The 26,339-nt window shown below is 45.0% G+C and overlaps 1 protein-coding gene and 1 pseudogene across 6 annotated transcripts in view; both read right to left on the bottom strand.

The window, feature by feature from the left end:
- Window positions 1–26,339, bottom strand: part of RUFY1 (RUN and FYVE domain containing 1) — a 61,624-nt gene that overhangs the window by 27,858 nt on the left and 7,427 nt on the right. For 4 of the 6 annotated variants that reach the window (XR_001718080.4, XM_016954418.4, XM_016954419.4 and 1 more), the window contains exons 2-7: window positions 24,176–24,349; window positions 21,717–21,834; window positions 16,741–16,842; window positions 14,858–14,981; window positions 7,241–7,302; window positions 3,379–3,444 (exon numbers count right to left, since the gene is read on the bottom strand). Coding sequence is in view for 5 of the 6 variants with exons in the window: in XM_016954418.4 (XP_016809907.1) it covers window positions 3,379–3,444; window positions 7,241–7,302; window positions 14,858–14,981; window positions 16,741–16,842; window positions 21,717–21,834; window positions 24,176–24,349 (646 nt within the window). In the remaining variant the exon portion in view is untranslated. Of the gene's footprint in view, window positions 1–3,378; window positions 3,445–7,240; window positions 7,303–14,857; window positions 14,982–16,740; window positions 16,843–21,716; window positions 21,835–24,175; window positions 24,350–24,538; window positions 25,267–26,339 lie in introns of those variants that run through there. The other 2 variants (XM_016954421.4, XM_063810980.1) reach the window with 1 other exon arrangement.
- LOC134809996 (peroxiredoxin-2-like) lies at window positions 11,619–12,390 on the bottom strand (annotated as a pseudogene).

Below are 26,339 nucleotides of genomic sequence, written 5' to 3'. Positions count from 1 at the left end.
AAGGCTCATGATCCTCCCACCTTGGCCTCCCACCTTGCCACCAGGCCCAGCTAATTTTTGTATTTTTTTGTAGAGGTGGGGTTTCACTATGTCACCCAGGCTGATCTTGAACTCCTGGGCTCAGGTGATCCTCCTCCTGCCCCAGCCTCCCAAACTGCTCAGATTACAGGCATGAGCTTCCACACCTGGCCTCTAAGCACTTTAAATGCATCAACTCATTTAATCTTCCCCACAATTCAATGAGGTAGATCCTACTGTTGGCCCATTTTACAGACAAGGCAGCCATAATTTTATATAAAAGAATTCACTCAAGTTCACATATCTACAAAGGGGTGCTGGCATCTGAACCCAGGGAATCTGGCTCTAGGGCCTGTACTTCTGGGCAACAGGTCATGCTGCCAAAGACCAGTCCCTGTTGCCAGTGAGTGGGGGACAAAGAAATAAACTTAGCAAGGCTAATGAACCAAGGCTTAGGAACCAGGGGACAAATATAAAAATACAAAGACACAAAATGAAAAAGGGAAAAAAACCAAAAGATACAGAGGGAATGGAAAGTTTTAAGAGTATACAATTGTCAATTCTGTGCTAACTTGATAATTTAGAAAATACCCCCCAATTGTATATTTTTCTTAAAAATATAGGCCTGACGTGGTGGCTCACGCCTGTAATCCCAGCACTTTGGGAGGCCGAGGCGGGCGGATCACAACGTCAGGAGATCGAGACCATCCTGGCTAACACGGTGAAACCCCGTCTCTACTAAAATACAAAAAATTAGCTGGGCATGGTGGTGGGCGCCTGTAGTCCCAGCTACTCGGGAGGCTGAGGCAGGAGAATGGCATGAACCTGGGAGGTGGGGCTTGCAGTGAGCCGAGATCGCGCTACTGCACTCCAGCCTGGGTGACAGAGCAAAACTCCGTCTTAAAAAAAAAAAAAAAAAAAAATATATATATATATATATATTTATATGAGAAAAGAAAGATATATCCTCAAAAGAAAACCTAGATGAACTAAGTAAAAACTGAAAAGCTAGCAACGTATTGCCTCATAAATGCTTTCAGCTTCATAAATTTTTTTTTGAGACAGAGTCTCACTCTGTCACCCAGGCTGGAGTGCAGTGGCGCAATCTCAGCTCACCACAACCTCTGCCTCCCGGGTTCAAGTGATTCTCTTGCCTCAGCCTCGAGCAGCTGGGACTACAGATGCCCGCCACCATGCCGGTTAATTTTTGTATTTTTAGTAGAGATGGGGTTTCACCATGTTGGCCAGGTTGATCTTGAACTCCTGATCTCAGGTAATCCATCTGCCTTGGCCTCCCAAAGTGCTGGGATTACAATCGTGAGCCACCACACCTGGCTGCTTCATATTCACAAGGGGCAAATAATGCCCATGATCTAGAAGCTAGCTGTTCCCAGGCATAAGGAAAAGCTTACTAATTCATTTTGCAATTCTACATAACCCTGATACGATGGCAGAGAAAGAAAACTATAAAATTTCAGCAAGTCAGGTTTATTTTTATTTTTATTTTTTTTTTGAGATGGAGTTTCGCTCTTGTTGCCCAGGCTGGAGTGCAATGGTGCAATCTCGGCTCACTGCAACCTCCGTCTCCCGGGTCCAAGTGATTCTTCTGCCTCAGCCTCTCGAGTAACTGGGATTACAGGCACGCACAACCACGCCTGCCTAATTTTGTATTTTTAGTAGAGATGGGGTTTCTCCATGTTGGTCTCGAACTCCCAACCTCAGGTAATCCACCCACGTCGGCCTCCCAAAGTGTTGGGATTACAGGTGTGAGCCACCACACCCAACCAGGTTACATGTTAAAAGGATAATTGAATTATGAAAACTATGATCCTGGCTGGGCGAGGTGGCTCATGCCTATAACCCAGCAGTTGGGAGGCTAACCAGGGAAGATTGCTTGAGGCCAAGAGTTTGAGACCACCTTGGGCAACAAAGTGAGACCCTGTCTCTACAAAAAACACAAAAAATTAGCCAGGTGTAGTGGTGCATGCCTGTAGTTCCTGCTACTTGGGAGGCTGAGGTGGGCAAATCACCGGAGCCCAGGGAGGTGGAGGCTGCAGTGAGCCACGATTGTACCACTGCACTCCAGCCTGGGTGACAGAGTAAGACCTTGTCTCAAAAAATCATAATAAAAAATATTATGATCAAGTGGAGTTTATTCCTGTGATACAGGAATGGTCCAGTATGAAGAAGTCTATTAATAAAATATACCACATCAGTAGATTATGGGATGAAAACCATGATTACATTAACGGACACTAAAAGGTATTTTCTAAAATTTAATATCTATTTCTTGTAAATACTCTCAATAAACTAGGAATCGACCAAAAAACTCTTTCAAAAAATAGCCAACATCACAGTTAAGAAGAGCCTCAGGCTGGGTGTGGTGGCTCATGCCTGTAATTCTAGCACTTTGGGTGGCTAAGGTGGGAGGATTGCTTGAGCCCAGGAGTTTGAGACCAGTCTGGGCAACATGGCGGAGCACTGTCTCTACAAAAAATACAAAAATTAGCCAGGAGGGGTGACGTGTGCTTGTAGTCCCAGCTACTTAGGAGGCTGAGGTGGGAGAATCAATTGCCTGAGCCTGGGAATTCGAGGCTACAGTGAGCCGAGATCACGCCACTACACTTCAGCCTGGGCAACAGAGTGAGACCCTGTCAAAAAAAAAAAAAAAAAAAAAAAAAGAAAAGTAAAAACAGCCCCAGAGCAATGTGTTCGTAACTGCACCGGGAGGAACATGCCAGCTTCTTCACCTGGCTTTTGGGGCCAGAGAGGTGGCCCCTGTGGAGAACTGTAATGTGCAATGTACTCTCTAGAGGGGACTCAGAAAGGGAATAACATGTCTCTCCACATTCCCCACAAATACCTCCAAGGATTAGTGTTTCATGAAACACATCCACAGATTTCCAGCAAAAAAAAAAAAAAAAAAAAAAATCAAGATAAAGATGCCGGTGATCACTAGTACATTGCTCTGGAGGGCCTAGCCCAGTGGTTTTCAACTCTTTTTTCCTGGCCTAATGCACTGGGTGCTGTGTGCTGATTCCCAGCAGCAACAGTGCTTGCCATGAAGGGATTTCCAGCCACGTGGCTGTGGGGCGAGGAATGGAGAGTCAAGGTTTAATGTAGTTACTTCTGTGTATTATGTAACTGCAAAAAGCACAGAATAAAGATTTCCCAAGAGTTTATCAAGAAGAAATCATACTTCTTCAGTTTGTACAAATAAATGTTGCCTGAATGATGACCCTTTTGTCTTGGTTTGGAAACAAGTTATTTATAAATACGTGGCAACTCAAAGAAGTTCCATGAAGCAATGACAGGATACCGAGTATGTAACTGTCACATTGAAAAAAAAAGGAGTCTTACCTCAAGTGCCGGTTAAGTTCTTCCACATAATTTTTTTGATCAAGGACATCAGTAATTCTTTCATGCCTTTTAAAAGGAGCATAAGAAGGAAGAACTTTTTTTATTAATGGTTAATACTTTGTAACTGTTCCCCAATATCCCAATCACCTTGTAGAAGTACCAATGTCTTCAAGAAACCAAGAGACAGCCAGAGCTCAGTAACATCCACATCCCAGAGTACAGAGAGAAAGCCAGCCTGGGGCACAGTAGTCAGCGTCTCCAGGGCCAGGCTGCCAGGAGAGTGGGCTCCCTGTAGACCAAGGTTTCAGGATGAGCAAGCAAGGCGAAAACACCAACCTGCCACATGCAAATGGCTCGACACAACCCTTATACTACTGAAGGAAAGGAGCGCACGGGACTTTTCAAAACACGAAGCTCATCAGTCTAAAGTCTAGGCCAGTTTGGATTGAAAAAAAAAAAAAAAAAAAAAAAACTGGCCGGGCGCGGTGGCTCACGCCTGTAATCCCAGCACTTTGGAAGGCCAAGGTGGGCAGATCACGAGGTCAGGAGATGGAGACCATCCTGGCTAACACGGTGAAATCCCGTCTCTACTAAAAATACAAAAAATTAGCCGGGCGTGGTGGTGGGCGCCTGTAGTCCCAGCTACTCGGGAGGCTGAGGCAGGAGAATGGCGTGAACCCGGGAGGCAGAGCTTGCAGTGAGCCGAGATGGCGCCACTGCACTCCAGCCTGGGCGACAGAGCGAGACGCCGTCTCAAAAAAAAAAAAAAAAAAAAAAAAAAATATATATATATATACACACACACACACACACACACACACACACACACACACACACGGAATTTTTTGATTTGTTTACAAAAACGGGATATACGTACTCCTCAGCATCATACTTTCCTCATTCAATATAGTATAGTCTCATTCAATATACCAGTAGATACACTTTATTCTTTCTTATGTCTGCAAAATATACCACAGTGTGGAATATTACAGATGTTCCATAATTAATTCAATTATTTCCTGACTGGTAGATACTCAGTTTATTTCCAGCTTTTGACATTAAAAGTATATTCTGAGGCTGGGTGTGGTGGCACACACCTGTAATCCCAGCACTTTGGGAGGCCGAGGTGGGCAGATCACCTGAGGCCAAGAGTTTGAGACCAGCCTGGTCAACACGGTGAAACCTCGTCTCTACTAAAAATACACACAAAAAATTAGCTGGGCGTGGTGGCATGCACCTGCAGTCCCAGCGACTCAGGGAGGCTGAGGAGGAGAATTGATTGAACTCGGGAGGCAGAGGTTGCAGTGAGCCAAGATTGTGCCACTGCACTCCAGCCTGGGCGACAGAGGGAGAGATTCCATCTCAAAAAAAAAAAAAAAAAAGAAGAAGAAGAAAAGGGTATATTTTGTTAGGCCAGGCACAGTGGCTCATGCCTGTAATCCCAGTACTTTGGGAGGCTGAGGCAGATGGATCAGTTGAGGTCAGGAGTTTGAGATCAGCCTGGCCAACATGGCAAAACCCCGTCTCTACTAAAAACACAAAAAATTAGCCAGGTGAGGTGGCGGGCGCCTGTAATCCCAGCTACTGGGAGGCTGAGGCAGGAGAACTGCTTGAACCTGGGAGGCGGAGGTTGCAGTGCGCTCAGATAGTGCCACTACACTCCAGCCTGGGCAACAAGAGCGAAACTACAAAACTGTCTCAAAAAAAAAAAAAAGAAAAAAGAATATATTTTGTTCCTCTGAAGTATTTGGCCTGATATGAAATAAAAGAATATATTTTGTTGAAATTTCAAGTGGGTGAGCCCTTGTACTTAGGATGCATGAAGCTTTAGTGTGGTTCTTGCTGGTCCATTCTTTGGTAAGGTGCACTGCCAGGCACTCAGACCGCGAGAGTCCTCAGGAAGACGTGGAAGGGCAGGTAACATATGCGCAAGGCGAAATATTCAAACGCGATCCCAAGGTTTACAGTGAAAACCCCCTCCCATGCCTGCCTCCACAGGCAACCACTACTATAAGGTTGATACGCCACTCTAGAAATGTTCCATGCATACATATGAAAGTAAAACATACGTATGCATATCCTTTTTTATTATAACATAAATGGGGCCGGGAGCGGTGGCTCACGCCTGTAATCCCAGCACTTTGGGAGGCTGAGGCGGGCGGATCATCTGAGGTTGGAAGTTCGAGACCAGCCTGACCAACATGGAGAAACCCCATCTCCACTAAAAATACAAAATTAGCCAGGCATGGTGGCACATGTCTGTGATCCCAGCTACTCAGGAAGGTTGAGGCAGGAGAATCGCTTGAACCTGGGAGGTGGAGGTTTCGGTGAGCCAAGATCGCGCCACTGCACTCTAGCCTGGTCAACAAGAGCGAAACTCGGTCTCCAAAAACAAACAAACAAACAAACAAACAAACAACATAAATGGTAGTATGTTATACATTGTTTTTTTCCCTTGGGTAACTGATTATAAAAGAATACCCTTGTTAACAAGGGTGAGGGAGAGCTTCATAATGGCATAAAAAGATACTAGACTGGGCGCGGTGGCTCACGCCTGTAATCCCAGCACTTTGGGAGGCCGACGCAGGCGGATCACCTGAGGCCAGGAGTTCAAGACCAGCCTGGCCAATATGGTGAAACCCGGTCTCTACTAAAAATTAAAAAAAAAAATTAGCCAGGCATGATGGGGAACGCCTGTTATCCCTGCTACTCGGGAGGCTGAGGCAGAAGAATCGCTTGAACCGGGGAGGCGGAGGTTGCAGTGAGCCGAGATTGCACCACTGCACTCCAGCCTGGGCGACAGAGCGAGAATCCATCTCAAACAAAACAAAACAAAACAAACAAACAAATCTAAAACACTATGATTACAGAACAAGTCCAAGGGCAACTTATATAATACTATCCCATTTATATTTGAACAAATGGTAAAGCAAAATAGACGATCAACAAACACATACCTGCAAGGCATTAAACAGTCTTCCTTTGAGGGGAGGAATGAGATTGACATGGAGGCAAGGGGACAGTGTGAATGGGGAAATTTCACCTGTACACTCTATTCTTCTGCAGAGCCAAATTCCTTAAACAATGAGAATAATGCACTGCTTCTGTATTTAAAAATAACTGAACAAAATAGAAAATCTCAAAGCAAAAACAAGAAAAGTGTTCTTTGCCAGAATTTTTTTTTTTTTTTTGCTGCAGAGAAGAGCCTCATTACCCGTTCGGCAGGCGGTGGACACCACCGGATGTGCGCACATCCAACTCCGGCGCTCCCACCGCCTCCGCCGGCCCGACCACCGGTGAGAGTGAAAGGAGCGGACACACCTAACCTGCCCTGCCCACCCCACCGGGCCCAATCACACAGTCCAACCCGGATTTGCTCTTTCGGCCGCAATTCCCCACCCGCGCCCTCCCCTCCAGCCCCACCACGCCCGGCCTCGGAGCCTCCGCTAGTCTTCGGCAATTTCCGTCCGGAGACCCGGCCCTCCGCTAGCCCCAAAGACCCGCCTTTGCCAGAATTTTATTAAAAATGTGACGTGGCTGGGCGCGGTGGGTCACGCCTGTAATCCCAGCACTTTGGGAGGCCGAGACGGGCGGATCACGGTCAGGAGTTTGAGACCAGCCTGGCCAATATGGTGAAACCCCGTCTCTAAAAACACAAAAATTAGCTGGGCATGGTGGGGCGCACCTGCAGTCCCAGCTACTCAGGAGGCTGAGGCAGAAGAATCGCTTGAACCCGGGAGGCGGAGGTTGCAGTGAGCCAAGACTGTGCCACTGGACTCCAGCCTGGGCGACAAAGCCAGACTCTGTCTCAAAAAAAAAAAAAAAAAAAAAAAAAAAAAGTGACGTACAACGCAGTACTTACTCCTTGCCACCATCAAGATCCTGCACATCCTTAAGGTAGAGGGAAAAATCTATTACTCCAACCTAAACGAAATAAAATGCACAAGTTTAAATAAAATGTCCTATTTTTCATAAACTTTACAACCTTTGAAATTCAGGTATTTCATTCTTATCTCTTTCCTATGAACATTTATTTAGGTCAACCAGCTCTATGAAGTGGAAATCAATTGAACAAACCAAAAAAACCTAACCCTACCACCTTCTAGAAGAAAAACTTACTAGATATCAGATTTCAGAGACTATTCTGAAATTTCACGACCTAGTTTAGTTTTCTGTTTATTCAATAATCACATTATTTACAAAGATCAACAAAATTATTTGTGTACAAAGTAATTAATAATAATAATAAAAAGTTCTGGATCTCTAAAGTGGTGACCTGGCCAGGCGTGGTGGCTCACGCCTGTAATCCCAGCACTTTGGGAGGCCGAGGCTGGTGGATTGCCTGAGGTCAGGAGTTCGAAACCAGCCTGGCCAGCATGGTGAAACCCTGTCTCTACTAAAAATACAAAAATTAGCCAGGCACGGTGGCAGGTGCCTGTAATCCCAGCTAATCGGGAAGCTGAGGCAGGAGAATCACTTGAACCTGGGAGGCGGAAGTTGCAGTGAGCTGAGATCGTGCCATTGCACTCCAACCTGGGCAACAGAGCGAGACTTCATCTCAAAATGAAATAAAATAAGATAAAAATAAAGTGGTGACCTTAACTGACATTTCTGAGTCCTTCTTCCCCCAAATCTTGGTAAAATGGTCTAATCAATATTTCAGGAAAATTCTCCATCCCTTAGGTACAAGGGAGAACCAAGACCCCTTACACATCTAAACATCAACAGCTTTGCCAAGAAATAAAGCACTTGAGAATGAATAAGTGAGGTCATTCTTATCTGAAATACAGGAAAACTGGGTGTACCCTAAATGTTCATCAATAGAGAAAAGTTGAAATCAATCATGTTACAGCCATATCACAGAACCTATGCAACTATAACAAAGAACGCAGTAGATACATTTGCAGAAATATAGAAAAGCCGGGCACGGTGGCTCATGCCTGTAATCTCAGCACTTTGGGAGTCTCAGGAGGGTGGATGGCTTGGGCTCAGGAGTTCAAGACCAGCCTGGGCAACACAGTGAGACCCTGTGTCCACAAAAATACAAAAATTAGCTGGGTGCAGTGGTACATGCCTGTAGTCCCAGCTACTTGGGAGGCTGAGGTGAGAGGATTGCTTGAGCCCAGGACGTTAAGGCTGCAGTGAGCTGAGATCATGCCACTGCACTCCAGCCTGGGTGACAGAGTCAGACACTGCCAAAACAAAACAAAACAAAAAAAACAACAAAACTCCAGGATACAATTTCAAGTCAAAGAATCATATGTACAATCTCATTATAGTAATCCTACTTATGTTGCAACCAAGGCTATGTGTAACGGTTCTAACACATGTCTGCAACCTCTCTGACACACCTACCAAAAGGAATCCATATTTCCAACCTTCAACTCTGGGGGGTCTTAGTGCCTGTCTCGATGAGTAAAATGCAGTAGAAATGATGCCGTGTGACTTCTGCAGCTAGTTAAAAAGGGCAATACAGCTTCCACCCAGCTCTTTCTCTTGAGGCATATGCGTTTGAAGTTCTGAGCTTTCATGTAAAAAGTCTTGACTTCCCTGAAGCCACAATGCTGGAGACCATGTAAACATAGAGATGTCCAAGAAACCCCTGCCATTCCAGCCCCCAGTTCCTTGGTCTTCTCAGCACAGCAGACAGACGCGGGAGAGAGCAAGTCTTCAGGTGATTTCAGCCCCAGCCATCACCTGACTGTAAGCACGTGCGCTCTTGAACAAGAACCGACTAGCTGAACCCAGTTAGCCCCCAGCTGTGAAAGATACAGTGATTGTTATTGTTTAAGTGCTGTTGCTGACTTGTTACACAGTAATAGAGGACCAGAAAATATTTAATTTAAAACAAAACCTACGTGAACATAAATGTATAGAAAAAGTAGAAAAGCTTCTAGAAAAATTTTCCCCAGAATCTTTACCATCACCTGTGGGAAAGGGAGGAGGACTGTGGCTGGGGCGGGGGGTGGGGTGAGAAGAGGAGGTTCAACTTCTCTTTTCACATTATATACTTTGGTATTGCCTAACTTTTTTCAACAAGCAAGCATTTCTTTTATAATAAAAAACCAAATCATAAAAAAATACAGCCAGAAAAAACCAACAGAAAGATGAGAAAGAATTAATACCCAAAGCAAAAATCAATGGATTAGAAAGCAAATAAAGCCCTACTCCCAAAGTAGAATTGATAAATAAGACAGCTGGTTTGTCAAAGTTCAACCAAGTAGACAAATTTCTACTAAGTGTGGTCAATATTTAGCAAATACACATTATAAATGAGAACAGTGAGATTTTTCAAAAGCTGTAAGAGAATACTTTCATACAACTCTAGCTTAGTAGAGCTGAATGAAATGGTTTCTAAAAAAATTATAAATGACTTTAAAAATTGTCTTAAGACTTAGGAAACCAATAAATTGATCAAAACTATGCTAAAAGTTAAAGTGGTCAAAGAACAAAGACCAAAAAAGGCATAAGGGTGAAGTGGTCATACCAGTAAGTTCTAGCAAGCCTGCACAGAAAAAATAATTCCTGATCTAATAAGCTGCGGTAGAAAACAAGAAAAGGAAGGCTATTTTCCAGTTTATTTTATTTTTATGTTTATTTTTTTTGAGACGGAGTTTTGCTCTGTTGCTCAGAGTGGAGTGCAGTGGCACGGTCTCAGCTCACTGCAGCCTCTGCCTCCCAGGTTCCAGCGATTCTCCTGCCTCAGCCTCCTGGGTAACCGGGATTACAGGCACACACCACCACGCCCAGCTAATTGTTGTATTTTTGGTAGAGACAGGGTTTCACCATGTTGGTCAGGGCGGTCTCAACCTCCTGACCTCATGATCTGCCCACTTCGGCCTCCCAAAATGCTGGGAGTGTGAGCCACCACGCCCGGCCTTCCAGTTTATGAGGCTAATACAATTCTGACACGGAAAGGTGGCAAAGGCAGTATAGAAAATTCAGAATAGTTTCACTTACAAGCAGAGACACAAAAATTCCAAACAGTAAACATATCAAATCCAGGGTTTACAATGATCAGGTAGGGATTATTTTAGAAATTCAGGGATAGTATTCAATAAGAAACCTATGAATTAGTTCAATTATATTTATGGGTTAAAAGCAGGTTGACATGTTGATAGATCCAAAAAAAGTATCTGACAACATTCAACGTTCATCTCTTAAAAAATCACAAAGTAGGCTGGGCACGGTGGCTCACGCCTGTAATCCCAGCACTTTGGGAGGCCAAAGTGGGCAGATCACGATGTCAGGAGTTCAAGACCAGCCTGGCCAACATAGTGAAACCCCATCTCTACTAAAAATAGAAAAAATTAGCCGGGCATGGTGGCAGGCACCTGTAATCCCAACTACTCAGGAGGCTGAGGCAGGAGAATCACTTGAACGCAGGAGGTGGAGGTTGCAGTGAGTGGAGATTATGCCACTGCACTTCAACCTGGGCGACAGAGTAAGACTCCATCTCAAAAAAAAGAAAAAAACAAAACGACAACAACAACAACAAAACACAAGGTAAACTGGAGTGGAAAGCACTCTCTAAACGTGAGAAACAGCATCCCTCAGACATCAGCAGCAAACATGTATACTTTATGTATACTATTATGTATATGATTATGTATACTATAGTGTGTTTGAAGAACACACCATAGGCACTGCCATTCAAGATAGCACTAGACCAGATTGCTCACTCATGTCTATTAATTAATTAAAATCCCAATGGCGTTTTTATTCTGGAATTTGACAAAATGATGTTCAAGTTCATCTGGCAGAATGGATGGCCCAGAAATATTTGAAACAGAAGTACAGCAGAGTAGGCAGGCGCTTAACTACCAGAGTCTAGAATATACTATCTGGCTCCAGTCATTAAAAGAATGTGTCACTGGCATAGGAACACAGATTCAGATTTACAACAGAAGAGTCCAGAAATAAACCAATGCATATTATGGATATTTCACACATGATAAAAGTGGAATTTCAAATTAGTAGAAAAAATATATTACATGATGATATTGCAAAAACTGGTTAACTATTTGTAAAAGAAATTTAGATTCCTACTTCACACTATGCCAAAACAAATGGCAAAAATGTGTAAAATTTACACATTTTTTACACATAAAGTGTGTAAAAAATTACCCAGGTAGAAGCAGAAGGTCTTGGCCTGGCCCTCCAGGGTCCCAGACTGTGGAGATTGGAGGGGCAGGTCTGGCCTTTCCTGGGTCAGCACAGGGTACCCAGTAGGGGCACAAGCTCACTATCCATCGGCCAGCCTAGTTGTGTTTGAAGAAGTATTCCTTGTCATCCACATTGGGCTTCATTGTCGCTACCAGGCTTCCAGCCAGTGGGACAAACTTCCCCGTGCTCATCTGCGTACTGGAATGCCTGGACCAGCTGCAGAGCCTCATCCATGGAGCACCCCAGAGGCAAATCATTAACAGTGATCTGGCAAAAGTCTCCCTTGCCATCGATGATAAAGAGGCAGGGTAGGCAATGCCCTCATTGGTTTTCAGCACACGGTAATCCTCAGACAAGCTTCCCGTCACATCAACGGGTGGGGGATGCTCGGGAGCCTAAGCCTCCCTACTTCTGGGGGTTGTTGATCCAAGCCAGGTGGGTGAACTAAGTCCACCCAGACACCCAGCACTTCGCAGCCCAGCTTGCGGAAATCCTCGGCATGGTCGCTGAATGCGACGTTCTCCATGGGCCACAGAAAAGTGAAGTCCAGAGGGTAGAAAAAGAGGATGACGTACTTCCCTTTGTAGCCCACAGCTTCACCTCCTGGAAGGCGCCATCCACCAGGGCGATGGCCTTGAAGTCAGGGGCTGGCTTTCCGAGCTGCGACTGACTGGAAGCCATGACTGAAAGCTGTGGCGGTAAAGGCTGGACAGACGGACAACCAGACGCGTGGACCCAGGTTCCAGCTCCCCACATTTGATATTAAAAGTTAGGGTAATTTTTAGATAGGGAAGGACCTTCAAAGCACAATACCTTAGAAGGTATAAAGGAAACATCTGCTAAATCTGGTTGCCAAAAACTAAAAATAAAAAACTTACAGGGCAAACCACCACTGAGAAACCAGAAAAAAAATTTATAACAAATAATTCTGAAAAAGGGTCAATGTGCTTAGTCTTTAATAAAGAAGTAGAGAAAGAAAACTCAAAAATGGACAAAGAATATGAAAAGATAATCACAAATGCTGAACCACCAATGGCAAATAAAACAGGAAGATACTTGTAAATTTGAGATAATGAGTTGTTTTGTCCATGAGGCTGAAAAAGACTGAGAATGCTCATCACATCCAGTGTCAGGAGGAAATGTGTTCTCTCCTGACAGTGTGTGTTCTCTCCACACTGCTGGTGGGTGTATATAATGAAGACCTTTCTGGAGGTCCGTTTTACGTTATCTAGCAAAATGTAGCCTGTATACTTTGACACAACAACCCCAAATTTATCCTAAGGAAATACATGGACAAGAGTACAGAGAACTTCAAGGATGTCTATAATATTGGTGTTTTTTTTTTTTTTTTTCCAGACAGAGTCTGGCTCTGTTGCCCAGACTGGAGTGCAATGCAGTGGCATGATTAGAGCTCACTGCAGCCTTGATCTCCCAGGCTCAAGCAATCCTCCCACCTCAGCCTCCAGAGTAGCTGGGATGACAGACAGCATGCCACCATGCTCGGCTAAGTTTTTTAAATTTTTGGTAGAGACAAGGTCTCACTATGTTGCCCGGGCTGGTCTCAAATTCCTGGGCTCCAGTGATCCTCCTACCTTGGCCTCCCAAAGTGTTGGAATTACAGGCGTGAGCCATGTGCCCAGCAACAGTATTGTCACAATATGGAAACAATCGAAATTAATAAGGTACTGGTTACATAATGGTACGTTAAAAAATGAAATACTACATAGTCATTTTAAATGGTTTATATCTCTCGTTATTGAGAACTGTGTGGAGCATATTGTTAAATTTTTAAAAATTACAAAATGGTGTGCTTAAAATAATCATAGTTTGGTTTCATAAAAAAAGAAACGCTTCAAACATCTCACTCTAAAATACACAAACATATACACACACACATGCATGCACACACCTTTATTCATCTGCTGGAAGGGTGTATACCAGAATGTAACACTGAATTATCGGTCTAAGAGTAATGAGAATATGTGTGATGTTTAGTGTCTCTTCAAAAATACTTCTCTGAATTCAAAAAAAGACATTTTTCAACATGCAAAGACAATCGAACTTTTTTTTTTTTTTTAAAGGGAGGAGAGGTTACAAAAAAACACTGACCTGCACATGGAGGGATCAGGGAATCTTTAGATTCACCAAACACAATGCAGGAAAAAGGCTGGGAATTTTGCTAGGTAGTGTAAAATAATCTCTTTTTTCTGGGCAGTGGCCCAGCCACAGTTGTGGATGCCCCGAAGAGGGGGTGGAAGTGAGGAATGGGTTAGGGTACCTATTCCCCTCACACATTTACAGTCCCTGCCACCAGGAGTTTAGGCCTTGGCTCTGGTCACCAGCTCCTATGCAGGAAGAAAGCCCATCCCAAGAGGGCTGTCCTTCCCACAGAGCACTCTACACCTTACTGGTTACTCTCCTTTGTGCCATTTTATCAACCTGACTTCCCAAATCTCTCCTGACTCTATCTTCCTACTCCCCATCCAGCCTTGCGGGACTTCTAGACTAGTCTCCTCAAGGCTTTTGCTGTATCTATTCTTGGCCACTTCCAACTCATAACCTGAATGGCTGCTAGATTGAGCTTTCTCAAACCCAGGCATGATCATTTCAGTGTACGTTTAAAACCTCCAACAGCTCCCCAAAGCTCAGGATAAAAGGGGATAAAAGCTACACCCTTCAGGCCAGGCACAGTGGCTCACGCCTGTAATCCCAGCACTTTGGGAGGCCGAGGTGGGCGGATCACGAGGTCAGGAGATCGAGACCATCCTGGCTAACACGGTGAAACCCCGTCTCTATTAAAAATACAAAAAATTAGCTGGGCGTGGTGGCGGGCACCTGTGGTCCCAGCTACTCGGGAGGCTGAGGCAGGAGAATGGCGTGAACCCGGGAGGCGGAGGTTGCAGGGAGCCGAGATCGCGCCACTGCACTCCAGCCTGGGAGACACAACGAGACTCCATCTCAAAAAAAAAAAAACAAAACAAAAAAGCTACACCCTTCAGCATAGCACCAATGGCCTAACAATCAGGCCCAGCCTCCACTTTCACTTTGCCCACAGAGCATCCTCTACTCCAGCCATGGAGAGCTGTCTGCCTGTTCCCAAACCTGCCAAGCTTTCCGTGTGTACCTCTGGCTATGCAACTTCTTCACCCTTCCGAGACCTTCCCCAGCTGCATCCCCACCTGCCCCTGGCCGGTCCTCTACCAGTGGGCTCTTTGCCATTTGCCCTTCTTTGGGTTCAGTACCTGTTTGCAGATCCTATGTAAAGTCCCTGGACTAACCAAAGTGTTCATCTAGAGCCAAAATTCCATTTTACCTGAGAATCCAAGTCTTCTCCTTTCAAGCAGAGATTGGCATCGAGAACACTGAGCCCCACCAGCAGACCAACGATCACCATCCCTTCTTCCTCCATCATTAAAGCCTCAGGCTCATAGAACTCGCTGAAAGAGATAGACAGGACAGGGCGATGCTCAGAAACAGCTTCACCATCCCCACTCCTTCCCCACCCTGAGCTGCCTTTTCACCTGTGCCCTGGAGCCAGAAGATACTGCTGTGGATTTTCTCCCTCCCTTTCATTTCTCTTCACTGCTTCAACGGCTGCTTTTTCTCCCCTGTCCTCTCCTCTCTTCCTGTGGCTCAGAATGGGCTCGCCTCTCCTCCTGTCTAAAGTTAACTCCTCCATGCAGACCCTGGACCCCAGTTCTCCTCATCTCCTCTTGACTCCTGTCACTCTCCCCTCGACTCCTGTCACTCTCCCCTCCTGTGTCTCCACTGGCTCCTGTTCTGTGTTGATATGAATTACTTCTCCACTTATGCTCATATAAACAGGAAATGGGATCCCACATCCAAGAATAACACTCCTCCTTCTTGCGTCCCACGGAGCAACATCTGTTGCTTTACTTCCTTATTGCCCAGTTATCGCAGCCATTTGCAGGGGGTGGTCCATCCCCTGCCTGATATTGCTCTGGTCAGCAATGACTTGCTAATGTACCAAATCCAGTGGCATCCAGGCCACTGTGTGTGTGTGCATAAGACTTTTCTCTTAAGAATTAGTTCATTAGTAAAGTGAGGGATATGGTAATTACCCTGATTTCATCATTACATAGTGTATACATGCATAGTATCCCATAAATATGTATAATTTTGTATCGATTATAAATAAAAAATTGAAAAATAATTTGTTCATTAGAAGAAAATCTGTAACTCAAAGTTACTCAGTGTAACTACTCAGAGTATGTGAAATATTGTAAATCAGTATTTGTCGTGTAAAGATATGTTCAATAATGAGCCATGACTTGAAAACACTGAAAGGCTTGGGTTTTAGGCTATGCTGTAAAATATATCTATTTCTCAATTACAAGAAAGCTTTAACTCTGGAAAGAGTCCTTCCTCGTAAATCATCACAGTCTAGAGAACATTCCTTTTATAATGATTATTGCTTACTTATAAGTATCAAAAATGAACCAGTCATAAATTTCTGTAAATATTATATACTTATTTTTTTATTTTTTATTTTGAGACAGAGTCTTGCTCTGTTGCCCAGGCTGGAGGTACAGTGGTGTGATCTTGGCTCACTGCAACCTCTGCTTTCCTGGGTTCAAGCAATCCTCCTGCCTCAGCGTCCTGAGTAGCTGGGATTATAGGCATATGCCACCATGCCCAGCTAATTTAGTATTTTTAGCAGAGATGGGGTTTTACCATGTTGTCCAGGTTGTTTTTGAACTTCTGACCTCAAGTGATCAGCCTGCCTTGGCCTCCCAAAGTGCTGGGATTACAGGCATGAGCCACCACACCTGGCTGATACACTTATTTTAATTCAAAATGATCTACAGAACTATGTTCTAATTATTATTTTTTTGAGAAGGAGTCTCACTCTGTCGCCCAGGCTGGAGTGCAGTGGCGTGATCTCGGCTCACTGCAACCTCCGCCTCGCGGGTTCGAGCGATTCTCCTGCCTCAGCCTTCTGAGTAGCTGGGATTACAGGCACCTGCCACCACACCTGGCTAATTTTCGTATTTTTAGTCTCTACTAAAAATACGACACCATGTTGGCCAGGCTGGTCTTGAACTCCGGACCTCAAGCAATCCACCTGATCTTGGCCTCCCAAAGTGCTGGGATTACAGGTGTGAGCCACCGCACCGAGCCTATGTTCTAATTATTTACCAAGCAAAAGATAAGCAAACATGGTTGATGAAATACCTTAAGAGATGTTTATTGTCTATAAGCACTTTCAGATAATCTGCCAGTTTCTTTTGCATGAGTGCAAGATAAAGCCACGCTCGGCCTCTTCCCACAGCTGTCCTAGAATTCAAACAGAGAATCAACTATTGTGGCATAACAACAACAAACACAGAAAAGACACCTGATTTAGCCAGGGAGACACATAGGAAACACACCCTTGTAAATGCAGACGATACTCTAAGAATGGCTGTTTGGGGTTGGGGAGGGATGCACACGGCCTGGGCAGGCAGCGAAAATGGCTCACCACACACCTTTGAGTACTATTACAAATACAATTAGATAATGCTTTGCTTATAGTCATAAAATATCACAGGAAAATATCAGGTTAGATTTGTGTAATGGATAAACATTCCTTCAAAAGACGAATAGAGAACTTAGTGCTTGTTAAAGTGCTGAAGCTTATAAAATCTCTAAGGGGTTAGGGTTAGCTCAAACGTACTTTTTATTTTTTATTTTTTTTGAGATAGAGTCTTGCCTGTTGCCCAGGCTGGAGTGCAGTGGTGCAATCTCAGCTCATTGCAACCTCCGCCTCCTGGGTTCAAGCGATTCTCGTGGCTCAGCCTCCTGAGTAGCTGGGATTACAGGCATGCATCACCACACCTGGCTAATTTTTGTTTTTAGTAGAGACAGGGTTTTGCCATGTTAGCCAAGCTGGTCTCAAATTCCTGGCCTCAAGTGATCAGGCTGCCTTGGCCTCGCAAAGTGCTGGGATTACAGGCATGAGCCACTGCACCTGGCCTTAAAGGTACAATTTTATGTTTTATTATTAATTGTGGTAAGATACACAGAACATAAAATTTACCACGTTAACCATTTTTAATCTTACAGTTAAGTAGTGTTAAGTACATTCACAATGTTGTGGAACCAATCTTTTTTTTTTTTTTTTCGAGATGGAGCCTCACTCTGTCACCCAGGTTAGAGTGCAGTGGCACAATCTTGGCTCACCGTTGTGATCTTGGCTCACTGCATCCTCCACCTCGCAGGTTCAAGTGAATCTCCTGCCTCAGCCTCCCGAGTAGCTGGGATTACAGGCACCTGCCACCACACCCAGCTAATTTTTGTATTTTTAGTAGAGATGGGGTTTCCACCGCGTTGGCCAGGCTAGTCTCGAACTCTTGACCTCAAGTAATCCACCCACCTTGGCCTCCTAAAGTGCTGGGATTACAGGCCTGGCCCCAATCTTGAAGGTGTAATTTTTCTGTATTCTAGCATTATCTCCAGAGAAGCAGAAAAGAAAGAAAAGAAGAGAAAAGAAAAGAAAAAAGGAAAAGGAAAGAAAGAAAGAACAGGCCTGCATTAAACATTAAAAGAAAAAAGGCCTCTCAAGTGCTGCTTGGTGAGACTGTAAACTTCACAACTTTCTTTTTTTTTTTGGAGACAGGGTCTTGCTCAGTCGTCCATGCTGTTGAATGGCATGATGGCTCCCTGCAGCCTGGAACTCCCAGGCTCAAGTGATAACCCTGCGTTAAGCCTCCGGAGTAGCTGGGACAGCAGGCACGTGCTACCACACCCAACTAATTTTTTTTTTTTGTAGAGATGGGGTTTTGCCACATTGTCCAGGCTGGTTTCAAACTCCTGGGCTCAAGCATTCTTCCCACCTCAGCCTCTCAAAGTGTTGGGATTATAGGCGTGAGCTGCTGTGCCTGGCCAACTGTGCAACTTTCTAGTGGCAATTTGATGACAACAGGTTACCAAAATTCTACATTTAGTAATATATCCTAGGGAAATAACTGAAGATGGACACAAAGAAGTATGTTTCGGGATGGTCACCTCATCATTATCACGGTTTGTGGTAACAAGAATTTGAAGACAGCCACAAGGGGGGTTAAACAAAATTAGACAGACAACAGAATATTATTTGGCCATTTAAAAAATGATACTGTAAATGAATATTCGATACACAAAGAGATTTAAAATCTAATATTAAGTGGAATAAATGGAAAAAAGGCTACAAAACAGTATATGCACTTTAATGCTGAATTTTTTTTGAATGGGCAATATCTTCACTTGGTTTAAAACCTAGAAAGTAGGCCAGGTGTGGTGGCTCACACCTGTAATCCCAGCACTTTGGGAGGCCGAGTGGGGTGGATCACCTGAGGTCAAGAGTTTGAGACTAGCCTGGCCAACACGGTAAACTCCCATCTCAACTAAAAATGCAAAAAATAGCTGGGTGTGGTGGCTCATGCCTATAATCCCAGCTACTCAGGAAGCTGAGGCATGAGAATGGCTTGAACCCGGGAGGCAGAGGCTGCAGTGAGTCGAGATTGTGCCACTGCACTCCAGCCTGGGCGACAGAGTGAGACGGCATGAGAATCATTTGAACCCGGGAGGCAGAGGCTGCAGTGAGTCGAGATTGTGCCACTGCACTCCAGCCTGGGCGATAGAGTGAGACTCTGTCTCAAAAAAAAAAAAAAAAAAAAAAAAAAAAAAAAAAAAAAGAAAACCTAGAAAGTATTAAAAGGCATATACTTGTCTCCTTGTCCTCCACCTTCCCATCCCCCTCCCCTATACACTAATATAGTGTCCTCTGTTTAAGTTCATTTCCGAAACATGTTTCTACACATGAAGACAGGTACCAAATATAAATTATTTTTCTCTCTTTTTACAAAAAAATTTAACATATTTTACATGCAGTTCTCAACCTGCTTATTTCGCTGAGTATCTGTCATCTTGAAAATCTTTCCATCTCAGTACACAGAGGACTTTACTTTTCTTATAGCTTTAGTGTGTCATTATCGGACAGCACCATAATTTCTTTAGCTGGGTTAAAAAAAACTAGGGTGGTTCTAATCTCCTGTTACCAATAACGACTGCAATAGATCATTCTGTACATGTGTCATTTTCATGTGTTACAAGTGTAGGATAAAATGCATGTAAGTGGAATTGCTGGGTCAAAGTGCAGATGACTTTTTTTTTTTTTTTTTTTGAGATGGAGTCTCACTTCACTCTGTCATCCAGGCAGGAGTGCAGTGGCGTGATCTCTGCTCACTGCAACCTCCACCTCCTGGGTTCAGGCAATTCTCCTGCCTCAGCCTATAGTCCCAGCTATTTGGGAGGCTGAGGTGGGAGAGATCACTTGAGCCTGGGAGGTGGAGCTTACAGTGAGCTGAGAGACTGCACCACCACTGCACTCCAGCCTAGGCGACAAAGAGACTGTCTTAAAAAAAAAAACCAAAAACAAAAACCAGCCAGGCACAGTGGTTCACGCCTATAATCCCAGCACTTTGGGAGGCTGAGGCAGATGGATTGCCTGAGGTCAGGAGTTGGAGACCAGCCTGGCCAATGTGGTGAAACCCCATCTCTACTAAAGATACAAAAATTACCTGGGCCTGGTGGCAGGCACCTGTAATCCCAGCTACTTGGGAGGCAGAGGCAGGAGAATCGCTGGAACCCAGGGGGTGGAGGTAGCAGCGAGCCGAGATCGTGCCACTGCACTCCAGCCTGGGCGACAAGAGCAAAACTCTATCTCAAAAAAAAAAAAAAAGAAAGAAAACATCAGGACACTGTCTGTGTAGGTGCTTTACTCTTGAGGGAGGGAGTGAGCTGGACAGGAAGGGTATGAGAAATTGTACCATATAAAGAACAACTGAAGACGCAGGGCAGTAGACTTGAGAGGCTCATGAAAAAGGTCATTAAGGCCGGGTGTGGTGGCTCACGCCTGTAATACCAGCACTTTGGGAGACCGAGGCAGGTGGATTACCTGTGGTCAGGAGTTTGAGACTAGCCTGGCCAACATGGCGAAACCCTGTCTCTACAAAAAATACAAAAATTAGCTGGGTGTGGTGGCACGTGCCTGTAATCCCAGCTACTCAGGAGGCCGAGGCATGAGAATCGCTTGAACCTAGGAAGCAGAGGTTGCAGTGAGCTGAGATTGTGCCACTGCACTCCAGCCTGGGCGAGAGTGAGACTCCTTCTCAAAAAAAAAAAGGTCATGAAATAAACATTTGAAAGCTTGGCAGGTGCAAAAGGCTTTAAATATATGTGATGTAGGCCGGGCAGGCAGAATTTGCATAGAGGGCTTAAATCTAATCTTGAGAAGAATGCACAGGGCTTGGCAGCAATGGAGTTTCATGGGATTTGGAGGGCTTCAGGGCATAACAGACCTGTGTCCTCTTCCTGCTCCATCACTCACCTGCCAAGGCACCTCGGGCAAGTTACTCAACCACTCTAAGTCTCAGTTCCCACACTTGTAGATGAGGACACTAACAGCTATCCTAGAGGATAGTTGTGGAGGATTAAATGAGATAAATGAGAAGGAATGTTCTCAGCACAATGCCTGTCATTGAGCAGGCCCTGAGGGCAGTGGCTATTATTATTATCTGAAAATGGAATAGGCAGGCTCCCTAGAAGGGTCAAATAAACGCTGAACAGTCCAGTCCCGTCTGGGAAACTCTGAGAGGGTTCTTTTGCATTGGCTCAAGGATCCCTAAGACGCTTTCTAGATGCCAAATTCCATGAAGATGACTTATTTGTGTTCTGGACTGTTTTTGATTTTGAGCCTAAGCATAGCGATCCCAAGGACAAATCCAGACATGGCAAATAATTCGTTAGTCCCACCCTAACAAATTACAAATGTCCTTGGGCCTAGAATCTACAATCTGGCCCAAAATGTATTATTCAGAAAACTGCCCACCTGTGTCTGAAGCAGTGATTCCGGGAGTGTACCAGTAGTTCCTTTTCCTCCTGTGAGTGCCCTTTGGTTGACAACACCTTTTCAACCTATTTGGCCTGTGTGGCAAGCAGGAATCACTGTCCCCATTTTAAAGAAAAGGAAACTGAGGCTCAGAGAGAGTCAAATCTTGCTAGAGATCATGTGGATAATGAGCAGCGAGCTCTTTCCAATTAGAAAGGGCTTCATCAGCAAGGAATTGAGAAATGAGTAAATATGAGGAGTTTTAAAAATCATCAAATTGGCAGAACTACTTCTCACTCACTTTAATTCTGGAAGATTTCTGACACTAGTCGCTATATCTGATGCTTCCGGACAAAGTTTCTCCACCAGCTCCAAAGGACCAAAGAATGATTTATTTTGGCCAATAAAACTCTTCTTAACTAAAAGGAAAAACAAAAGTGTTATTCATAAGAACAGGTTGCAAAATTTCTTCAGGGACCCACAGCCTCTCCCCCCAAAAGCCAAGTGGAAGTGAAAGCTGCTAAACTTCACTGCTTAATCCTTTTTTAAAAATCTTTTTTGAGATGGAGTCTCACTCTACCGCCCAGGCTAGAGTGCAGTGTGCAATCTCAGCTCACTACAACCTCTGCCTCCCGGGTTCAAGCAATTCTCTGCCTCAGCCTCCTGAGTAGCTGGGGTTACAAGTGCCCACAACGCCGGGCTAATTCTGTATTTTTAGTAGAGACGGGGTTTCACCATGTTGGCCAGGCTGGTCTTGAACTCCTGACCTTGTGATCTGCCCGCCTCGGCCTCCCAAAGTGCTGGGATAACAGGCGTGAGCCACAGCGCCCAGCCTGCTTAATCCTTCTTGATTTACTCTTGGGGACTGGGAGAGGCCATGTAATAAATTAGTCTCTCTTTCTCTGGCAACAGAGTTTCTCTGATATGCTTACTGTGCTCTTTCTGGAAGTATGTATTGCCCATGGAATAAAACAGGCGCCTCAGCCGGGCACAGTGGCTCACACCTGTAATCCCAGCACTTTGGGAGGCCGAGACAGGTGGATCACGAGGTCAGGAGATCGAGACCATCCTGGCTAACACGGTGAAACTCCGTCTCTACTAAAAATAAAAAAAAATTAGCCGGGAGTGGTGGTGGGCGTCTGTAGTCCCAGCTACTCGGGAGGCTGAGGCAGGAGAATGGCGTGAACCTGGGAGGAGGAGCTTGCAGTGAGCCGAGATTGCACCACTGCACTCCAGCCTGGGGGACAGAGTGAGACTCTTCAAAAAAAAAAAAAAAAAAGAAAAAGAAAAAGAAAAAAAGTTGCCTTATAGGCTCATCTATGAAATTCTTCCCCCTTTTTTTCCTTGATGGCAAAATCAAGGATTGATTTTTTTTTGTTTTTTTCAGATCCTCATCATCTGTACTGCTGTAATTGGTCTTCCTGCTCCTAATACTGTCACCTCCCCACCATTACAATCTGTTCTCTACATAGCTAGAAGTTCTTTTAAGAACTGAAGTTAGGACACATTTCTCCCTTTAGGATCTTCCAAAGACACTAAGAATAAAATGCAACTCCTCATCTGACCTTTAAGGACATATATGGTCCAGCCTCTCCCTACTCCCCTGACCTCATGTCCTCCCCTCCTCTCCCTCAGCACACTTAGCACACCTGTTACCTGGAGTCTTTCTCAAGCTGAGGAAGGTTGGTCTCACTCAGGACCTTTGCATCTGTTTTAATTAATTAATTAATTAATTTATTTATTTTTGAGATGGAATCTCACCCTGTAGCCTTGGTTGGAGTGCAATGGTGCAATCTCAGCTCACTGCAACCTCCGCCTCCTGGGTTCAAGAGATTCTCCTACCTCAGCCACTCGAGTAGCTGGGATTACAGGCACGCGCCACCACGCCCGGCTAATTTTTGTGTTGTTAGCAGAGGCAGGGTTTCACCATGTTGGCCAGGGTGGTCTCCAGCTCCTGAGCTCAAGCGATCCTTCCGTCTCGGCCTCCCAAAGTGCTGGGATTACAAGGCGTGAGCCACCGCGCCTGGCCTAATAAGGCTTTTAAATATTGAATATGTGTTGAATGATATTTTGGATATACGGGTTCCATGAAATATATTATTAACACTAATTTTAAAACATTTTAGCAAATTAGGTTAACTTTTTTTTTAATTTTTAAAAGTTTTATCCCCACAGAAAGGCATCTCATCTAACACTTTTTTTTCTTTTTTCTTTCTTTTTTTTTTTTTTTGAGACGGAGTCTTGCTCTGTTGCCCAAGCTGGAGTGCAGTGGCGCGATCTCAGCTCACTGCAACCTCCGCCTCCCGGGATCACGCCATTCTCCTGCCTCAGCCTCCCGAGTAGCTGGGACTACAGGCGCCTGCCACCACGCCCAGCTACTTTTTTGTATTTTTTTTTTTTTTTAGTAGAGACCGGGTTTCACCGTGTTAGCCAGGATGGTCTCGATATCCTGACCTCGTGATCCGCCCGCCTCGGCCTCCCAAAGTGCTGGGATTACAGGCGTGAGCCACCGCGCCCAGCCTCATCTAACGCTTTTAAAGTAACCTGGCTACCAGAAACTTTAAAATTGCCTATATAGCTTGCATGCTATTTCTATTGGCCAGCGCTGCTCTAGGACGTCGCTTCTGAATACAGGAACCTGGCCTGTTCTGTACACTGCTGGCATTTCAGCATCTAGAAGGATGTCTGGCACTGATGAAAAAATGCTGAGCAAACACCCAGCCCGAACTTCCACGCTCCCAAACGCCCCCTCAGGCTCACCTTTCAGCCCATGTTTGAGGCAGTGCTCCATCACTACAAAGAACTGCTGCAAGGGGGCATGGTCCGCATCCAGGCTGCGGCCCAGGCTCAGAGCCGACTGGAGCAACACCTTGATGCTGAGTTTCATCATGTGCATCAGGTTGGCACGCTCCTCCATCATCTGGCACTTAGAAGCTGTGGGGCAGGAGCAGGGATAGCTTCGTTAGTGGACTGAGTGTGGGGAGGTCAGACTCCGGGCAACGGTGAGAAGACGGGTCAGGCAGGAGGCCAGGCGGTCTGCTTAGGGAACGGACGTGCTGGCGGGCGGGCAACCGGGATTCGCAGGTAAGTAGTCCCTGATCCCTAGAGGCCACAGCCCCCTACCTGGACGGCGGGGCCTTGGGTCAGAAGAGCCACTGGGCCTCCTGCTCCAGAGGCCTCTCCCAGACGGCTCCGCGCGTTGCTACGGCGACGGCTTTAGCAAGACTCGCCGCGTTTGGCTTCTCCCGCAACCCCGGTTCCATTTTTGACCAATGGAAGGGCGCTACCTACAGGAAGCCCTGCCCCAAGCTCTTAGAGGGCGTGCTGGGAAAGCGTCCCGCCCCCAAACATTCCTATTGGGCGAGTCCACCTCAAGGCCTCTCCTACGGAGCTAGTGGGCGCCATTTTGCAGCCTCTGTCCCGGACGGAGGAGGATGCGCACCCCGCCCAGAAGGCTTTTCCAGCCTTCTCTCTTGCCGGATAGTGCCAGCCGGGTGCCTGCAGGGAAGCATCTTCCCCTCAGTTCCAGGCTCAAATTCTTGTTGCCGATCTTTCGTCCGCTACTAGTGGACAATTTTAGGTTTTACGCACACTTTGTTTTTTGGTAAGGAAAACCGTTGGAGTCAAATGAATTCAGAGAGTTCCATTTCAACTCCCATTATCTTGTCGCATTGCTTTGAGGGTGTAATAAAGACTGTCTGCAATTATCATCAGATATCTATACGTGCTGGCCAAATGTTCTCTCAAACCCAGTAAGCTGGTATCCTAGAAACTAAAAGTTTAGATCCCAAAGTAAGAGTCCTGGCAGGAAAGTCCCAGGTACGAAGCGCGGCCCTCACCCGGGCGCGCGCGCGCGCTTACATTGTCTTGGAAATAATTGCCAATTGGAATGCGGGCGGGGGATCGTATTGTTTTTGGTTTGCAGCTGTCCAATTACTACTGAGGTTAAATAACTTCTGTTTATTGTCTGCTAGTATTTCTTCTGTGAATTGCTTGCTCAATTGACTTTCGTGTTGAATTGCTTGCCTTTGTCTTACTGACCTGTATATTTTGGATACTAATCCTTTACCTGTTTTATTTCACCAGCATTGATTAATATGGACAATTAAAGAGCATATTTATACGTACTATATTTTTATATAGTTAATTACAGTTAAATCTGAACGATAATATTATGGCCGTGAACTTGTAGTAAAGGTCTTAAATAAATACTGAGACATCCTGGGACTAAAAATTCAAAATTATCTCAGCAAAACCCAAGAAGGTAGGGGGAGAGCTGCTGGGCAAGAAGAAACAGCCTAAGCATTTCACCTTGGTTGTGGGGAGGGTTAAAAGTGGCTTAAGTAAAGCATTTCGTTGGGGGTGGTATAATTTTTTTTTTTTGAGATGCTGTTTCACTCTTGTTGCCCAAGCTGGAGTGCAATGGCGCCATCTCGGCTCACTGCAACCTTGGCCTCCTGAGCTCAAGCGATTCTCTTGTTCAGCCTCTCGAGTAGCTGGGATTACAGGCATGCGCCACCACGCCTGGCTGATTTTGTATTTTTAGTAGAGACGGGGTTTCTCCATGTTGGTCAGGCTGGTCTCGAACTTCCAACCTCAGGTGATCCGCCCGCCTTGGCGTCCCAAAGTGCTAGGATTACAGGCGTGAGCCACCATGTCTGGCCAGTATAATTATTTTTATATTTTGAGAGAAGCCTATGTATTATATTTATAAATTTTAAAACTGTAATGGATGATTGGCAAAGGAAATAAAACTTGTAAAACTTCATCAAGAGAAGGGAGAAACTCTGAAGACAGCAATAACCATAAAAACAATTCGTAAAGATTTATCTTTAAAGAAGACACCAAGCCCAGTTCTATCATCTAGTGGTCTTGAAATTGGAATACATATACAGCAGTCTTGCCAAAGCTAGGTATGCCCAGA

Source organism: Pan troglodytes, chromosome 4 (genome assembly GCF_028858775.2).
Source record: "Pan troglodytes isolate AG18354 chromosome 4, NHGRI_mPanTro3-v2.0_pri, whole genome shotgun sequence".
NCBI lineage: Eukaryota > Metazoa > Chordata > Mammalia > Primates > Hominidae > Pan > Pan troglodytes.
Note: the sequence above shows the minus strand (reverse complement) of the source record. Positions and strands in the feature narration are given on the sequence as shown.